This window comes from Saccostrea cucullata, unplaced genomic scaffold, assembly GCF_032062105.1.
Source record: "Saccostrea cucullata isolate Sc308-1 unplaced genomic scaffold, CSIRO_AGI_Scuc_v1 ctg10134, whole genome shotgun sequence".
NCBI lineage: Eukaryota > Metazoa > Mollusca > Bivalvia > Ostreida > Ostreidae > Saccostrea > Saccostrea cuccullata.
In genome coordinates this window covers 9327-16586 of record NW_026937724.1, presented here as the reverse complement: position 1 = coordinate 16586, position 7260 = coordinate 9327, and the positions used below count along the sequence as shown (strand labels likewise).

Sequence of the window (7260 nt, the reverse complement as noted above, 5' to 3'; positions counted from 1 at the left end):
AATCTTTGAATATTTTCATCTTTGCTCCTAGGTTTTAAGCAGATGAATTACCTATATAGTTATGAGCAATCCCTAATCTTCAAGAATTGTAAATTTCAAGGCCCCAGGGTCAGTTGTACCATAGTGGGGGGGGGCTGTACTTATGTACTGAAAATGAATGAATTGTTTGAAATGTGCTCCTTGGTATTAATCAAATATTTTTGAAAAGCAAGTATGCCTTTCCAAAAATAGTGCAATGTGTGGATCTAGGCCTAAGAGTCAAGGGTTCATGTGTGGTAGCGGCACTACTGATTATTGCTGAATATTACTGATCAGTTGAAATGCATTTTTTGTTCCCCTACCCTGCCTATGGGTATAAAGTAACCAAACTAAGGAACTGCTAAGTGAATAGTTATGATGACCAGATCGTAAATGCTATAGCATCTGGCTTAAAACATGGATCAAATTCAGTCACTGGAAAGTTGTTGAATAATGCTCAGGTGACCTATAAGGCCCAGGGGCCTCTTGTTTAGAACATTGACATAATACCCAAGAGCAAAGAAAAAGGTTTTCCAGGAATCGATGACTTTTCACAATGTCATTAGAGCCCGGCCTGCTCTAACACCAAAACTCCTGACCCTTGGGCCATGAAACTGGTAAATTTAGAAGAGGCATCCTTCCTCATCATAGTTCACTAGTTTATAGTTAGGAGCAGAGAAGAAAATTTTTAAAGAATTTATGTATTATCACTTCTAATCAATAGAGCCCCATCCTAACACCAGAGCCCCTGACCAAGAGGCCATGGAATTCACAATTTGGGAAGAGGCACTCTTATTCTGCCATAGAAAAAGACGATGGATTCTTTGCAGATAGATAACCCCTTTATTTCAGATGATGAAATGCGGTAAAACACTACAAAAAATAAACAATCATAAATTCACAATCAAAGAAATATCAAATCACAAAAACATACATCTCAAAGAATAATGGAAATTATATCCAGAATATTTAACAGATTTCATCTCACAAAGTTTATGACAAAACATAAAGGAACACACTCCTCTGAATTAAAGATAATTATGACACTTACGTTAAACCATAGAATTTGTAATCGAGTAAATCAAATACATGTATGTTAATTTAGATAACATTCAAGTGTAATTACTTTAGCGATAGTACAATTAATTGTCATAATGAGTTAATCAGGATCAAGTTCACACATTGACAAGCCACATGTAGTATGCATAAATTCCGAACGATTCATCACAAAGTAAATGACATGTAAATATTTGGTAATAATAGATTAAAATTGAACTGCATATACAACAATATCATATACAACATAGTTATATAAAAAGATGTAGATACTTACACCGTGGGGAACCAAAGGAAGAGAAGGTACATGTATAAACGTACAGGTCGGCGCCAAAACGAAAAGCGTGCATGAAAAAACAAAAGAGTTCCACAAAACCCTTTCACATTAAGTCGTACTTAAGATACTCGTAAAAAACATAAAATGAAAACAAATGACACCACACTCCCCGCCTGATATCTATAAGATATCACAACTACTGACTAATGACGTCTACAAATCGTCTACATGAATGAAAAAGTATAACTGCCGAGAACCATACATTCAAACATAAAAAAAATTGTACATTCTGTAGTGTTACATACTTGAAATAAGCTATTAATTTCACACTGTTAATAATGGAATAACCTGACAAATTGGTCTGATAAGAATAACTGATCTGTCATCTCTAAGCAATTTGATTTGAATCTTTCTGACTAAGGAATCGTCACTCTGGAACGTTTTCTGGACAACTGCCATTGGCCAGTGATTTCTGGGACTGTCTTCTCTAAGTAGCACAATATCACCTTCCTTGATATTTGGCTCTTCGTTCTTCCACTTTCTGCGTGGCTGAAGGAGGTGAAGATAGTCTGACTTCCATCGCTTCCAGAACTGGTTCGCAAGGCCCTGCACTCGTTTCCACTCAGATTTTAACATGTCCTTTATGCCGATATCGCCGAACTCCAGGGAACCAGAATCGGAAGAATGTTTTTGTGTCAACAAAATGTTTGGTGTCAAAACAAATGGAGAGTTGGGGTCTGAAGACACAGGTGTCAAGGGTCGGGAATTTATAATCGCTGTTACTTCGGCCATCAAGGTGCACAGAATGTCATGTGTTATATTTTGGTTGCTTGGTTCCATAAGCATGGCGTTTAGAATGTTGCGCACAAGGCCAATCATTCTTTCCCAAGCTCCTCCGAAGTGTGACGCGTGTGGGGGGTTGAAAATCCACTTTGTTCCTGAATCATAGAGAAAGGCCTTTAAGTTATCATCTTCCACATTAATGGTGTCTATTCTCAGGTCATCCGTTGCTCCAATAAAATTGGTGCCCCTATCTGACCGGAATATCTTCACTTTGCCCCTAATACTGGTAAATCTACGCAAAGCATTAATGAATGCAGATGAACTTAAGGAATCCACTACCTCAATGTGAACTGCTCTTGTCACCAAGCATGTAAATAAGACTCCCCATCGCTTTGATGATGCGCTTCCTCCTCGCGTCTTTCTGGTGATGATCTGCCAGGGACCGAAAATGTCGACTCCTACATTTGTGAATGGAGGTACTTGTTCCAACCTGTCAGCTGGAAGGTCGGCCATCTTTTGTATTCCATGTTTTCCTCTCAGTTTCTTGCAGCTGATGCAGTGGTGAATAACGGAAGACACAAGCCTTTTTCCTCCTGTGATCCAGAGTCCGGAAGATCTGACTGCTCCCTCTGTAAGGTGACGTCCTTGGTGCTTAAGTAGTTGATGGTGATGGCGCACTAGTAACGTAGCAATGTGATGAGACCCTGGAATTATGGCTGGATTCTTTTCATAGTCATCTAACCTCAGTTTGTTGAGTCTCCCTCCTACACATAGGATGCCTTCTTCATCTAAAATTGGTCCTAATGCTTGAAGGGGACTGTCCTTCGGTAGGGGTTTGTTTGTTCTGATACAGTGTATCTCCTCTCCATAAACGTCATGCTGTACGAGACTTATGATGAAGTTTTCCGATTCCTTGAACGTGACCAATGAATCCTTGGTTCTCTTCATTTTCTGTTGTCGTGCTCTTGTCTTCAGCCTTCCAAATGCATGTACAAGTCTAGACCACTCAGAAAATCGCTGAAATCTACATGCAATACTTCTCGACTCTGACTCGGAATTAAGCACTGACGTGACATCAGACAAGTAGGCATTTACCTCAGGCTGGTAAGAATTCGGGTTAGAAGCATCATCTGGCTCAATAGACTGTCTCTCAAGGAATTCAGTAGGTCCTCGAATCCAAACACTGCTCTGAAGCTTGTCGGCCGTTAAGCCCCGAGTTCCAATGTCAGCAGGGTTGAGTTCCGTAGGAATGTAATTCCATTGTTCTGGAGTTGAGTGTCTCAGAATTTGTTCAACTCGATTGGAGACATAAGTAAGAAACCTTCTCGTCTGATTAGTGATATATCCTAAAACTACTCTACTATCGGAATAAAATTTCACACTCTTTAACTCAATGTTCAGGTTTTCTTTGGCTAGTTGATAAATTTCGACCGCAAGAAGGGCGGAACACAATTCTAGTCTTGGTATCGTATGTCCATGAGTAGGCGCAACTTTGGTCTTTCCTATAACGAAACCCACATAGTGTCTTTCTTCCTCACAAATCACTCGCAAATATGCAACTGCTGCAATTGCTTTCTCAGACGCGTCACAGAATATATGGAGTTCGTTTCGTACATTTCCTTGCAGAGAACATGGAACATACTGACGGGGAATAGATACATCTTGAAGTCCAGATAAAGACTCCTTCCACAACTGCCATTTCTGTCCTTCCAGGTCGGCGAGTGGCACATCCCATTCAGTGCCTCCACTAGATAGCTGACGTAGCAGTAGTTTCCCTTCGATTACCACAGGCGATGCAAATCCTAAGGGATCATAAATGCTGTTTATAACGGAGAGTACCCCGCGTCGAGTTAAGGGTTTTTCCTCGCAAGAAATCTTGAATGTAAACGTGTCAGAGTTCATGTTCCAGTACAGCCCTAGGCTCCTTTGTACTGGTAAGTTATCATCAGTGAGTTCCAAGCTCTTGAGTTCCTTGGAAAGGTCATCTGGACAGAATTCTTGGACAACATCTTTGCTGTTTGAGGCAATCTTATGCAAACGTAAATTACCGTGAGTAGCTAGGGCAAGCTGTGTTCGTTTCATTAAATCGACAGCCTGGTCGACAGAAGGTAGGGAGATTAACCCGTCATCTACGTAGAAGTGGTTTAGAACAAAGTCGGTGACATCTGGTCCAAATGAGTCTCTAGCATCTAAAGCTGTTCTGTGTAAACCATATGTAGCTACCGAGGGTGAGGGTTTGTTTCCAAATACATGGACTCTCATTCTATACTCCTTAAGCTCTTGGTTAACGTCATTTTCATGGTGCCAGAAAAATCTAAGATAGTTCCTGTGATCTGGTCTTACATAAAAACAGTGGAACATTTGTTGGATGTCGGCTGTTATGGCTATTGGTTCCTTGCGGAATCTGATGAGCACACCAAGCAAACTGTTGTTAAGGTCCGGACCAGACATCAAGACATTGTTCAAGGAAAGTCCATGAAATGTAGCTGAGGAGTCGAACACTCCACGGATCTGGTCAGGCTTGTGGGGATTGTATACGCCAAAAACGGGTAAATACCACACTTCTTCATTCTGTTTGACTGGTGGTGCAATCTCAACATGCTTGCTATCAAATAGTTTTTGCATAAACTCGAAAAAATGTTTCTGTTTGACGAGATCTCTTCTCAAACTAGTGTCAAATCTCCTGGCCCTCTCCAAGGCCATGACCCGATTGTTTGGTAACAATGGCCGTTGCTCCTTAAATGGAAGTGGGGCTTCCCAGTTCCCTTCACTATTTTTCTTGAACTCTTTTTCCATCTCCTGTAGAAAGGCCCTATCCTCCGTGGATAATCCTTGCTTATTGTCATGAGGTGTTAGTGCGAAAACATTGTGACCTGAGTAGTCTACAGATTGCCTACAGGGTATATTTGGCGAAGGCAGCTCCTTGATGTTTACCTTGTTCTCGCAAGGATGTAGAAGGGAAGGTCGTCCATTGGACAACACATATGTTTTGTACACATTGACTGGGCCATGTTGAGATCCTAGACACACATCACCGACGATAGTCCATCCTAGTGGAGATCTAAGTCCAATAGGAGCATCAGGGTGACCAGTCCTCTGGTCAAGAATGCGGTGCACATAAGGTACGTCTCTACCAAGAAGCAACAGGATTTGACAGTTATGGTCCAAACTGTCAAGGTCAATGTCACACAGGTGACGATGATACCTAGTGACTTCCTGTGATGGAATCTCGTGTCTATTGTCAGGAATGTTGTCACATTCAACGAGACCAGGTAAGTCTATGTGCACTTGATGATCGCATGATTCTAGTACAAATCCGGATGCACGTCTTCCAGATGTCAAGGTCCTTCCATTGCAAGAGTTCATTATGTACTCTTCCGGTTGTGAATGGATTTCATAGAAGTCAAAAAATGAGCTCCTGGCAAGCGATCGGTTACTCTGATCATCGAGTATGGCATATATTTTAATGCGGTTTTCTGGGTGTTCTCTGGGATGTACAAACACAGGTAAGATTTTGGCACATGACTTTCCAAGTGTGATTTTCCCACAGATCTCGGTGCATGAGGACTCTACTGTCAGCGTTTCAAGTGAAGTTCTTTGTGTGTTAGTGCTTGTTCCTGACCGTACTGTGCTCTCCCCGCCATGAGCCTTAGGGGGAATGTCACCATGCATAACCGTGGCGTGTTTGTCACTGTCACAAATGGTGCATTTTAGTTTTTCTTTGCAATGTCTGCTTTTGTGCGCAAAGTCACAACACTTAAAACATAATCCTTTTTCTTTCAGGAAGTTCTTTCTAGCCTCTAAGGATTTGTTTTGGAATGCACGGCATTCACTAAGTCGATGATTCGTTCCATGGATTTGACACATTGTAATCTTCTCCCTCGAATCAGGTAAAATGTCAGTTTTTGTTGTTGTAACAGGAAACCGAGGCTTTGGGAGGAAGGCCGGTGGACGAGTAGGCTTTGTTACTTGAGGTACACTTTCGCTGAATAAGAAACTCGGGTCGTTTTTCACACGACTCATCTCCTTCACGAAACTAACAAAGAACTTGAATGGTGGGAAGCACTGTCCGTTTGTTTCCTTGTACTTAGATGCTCTCGTGACCCACTTCTCTTTCATGTGGTGGGGAAGTTTCTCGATAATGGGGTTGACTCCAACAGAAGAATCGAAGTAAGCCAGTAGTGGTTGATACATCGGTTGCTCCTTTAGACTCATAATTTCTGTAAGAAGGTCAGATAGCTCGTAAAGTTTGAGGCTGTCTTTAAGGCTGATCTTCGAAAACTTGGAAAGTTTGTCTTTTAGAACACTCTCGATTCTTTCGGGGGAACCGTACCGTTCATCTAGTCTCTCCCATAGAATGCGTAAGGCCCTCGCTGGGTTGTCAGCATTAGCGGCTCTGATGCTTAATGCATAGGAGCTTGATTCAGGTCCGAGCCACTTGACAAGAAGATCCAGTTGTTCAAAGTCTGTAACTTGTAAGTCTGCTAGAACATTCTGAAAACTCGACTTCCAGACAAAATAAGATTCTGGTTTATCACTAAACCGATAAAGTCTTGATATCAAAAGTTCTTTCCTCAACAGAAATTTAGAAATGTCAGGCACTAGTTGTGCATTCTGCACATGGTTAGGACTTTGGAATGTGTGCACAGTGCGTGGTAACCCTACATACGATGAGGCTGGTGATTCTGTCTGATGAGGTAGGTTCGTATTCTGTGGTATATCTGTATCAGTGTAAGACTTGTCACCATTTGTCTGTAAGTGCCTGCACAAATTGGAAACGTACTCGGTGGTCCGTGTTTGTGGATCTTCCTTTACGCTTGGAATATCATATTCGCTTAAGTCGGTAAGGGATGAGTCTTGTTCCAAGACTTTAGCTTCTGCGTCAAGTGCTGCTGCTGTTTTCTTGGCGGCGAGTAGGTCCATATCAGCTTGATAATCTGCTCTTCTTCTTGCCGCGGAGGCTTTTATAGTTGCCTGGTCTATTTCATCTTGTTCTTCAAGCTGGGATAACTTCTTTCGGAGGGCTGCCTCCTCTTCTGCCAACTTGAGCAGAGCCCGTGCTGCTTCAGCCTTGGCGCGTTTTGAAGTACTTGAAGACGATGATCTACTGCGATGTGAACTATGAT

At 41.9% G+C, this 7260-nt stretch overlaps 1 protein-coding gene across 1 annotated transcript; it reads right to left on the bottom strand.

Annotated features, from left to right (window-relative positions):
- Nucleotides 1–1675: 1675 nt before the first annotated feature.
- On the bottom strand, nucleotides 1676–7057 carry LOC134248730 (uncharacterized). The gene has a single exon (XM_062731128.1). The coding sequence runs from the start codon at nucleotides 7055–7057 to the stop codon at nucleotides 1676–1678; it is 5382 nt and encodes a 1793-aa protein (XP_062587112.1).
- Nucleotides 7058–7260: the final 203 nt, after the last annotated feature.

Bases quoted from the DNA above. Each gene is read 5' to 3' on its own strand.
- LOC134248730 (XM_062731128.1), bottom strand. From the start codon at position 7,057: ATGGACCTACTCGCCGCCAAGAAAACAGCAGCAGCACTTGACGCAGAA.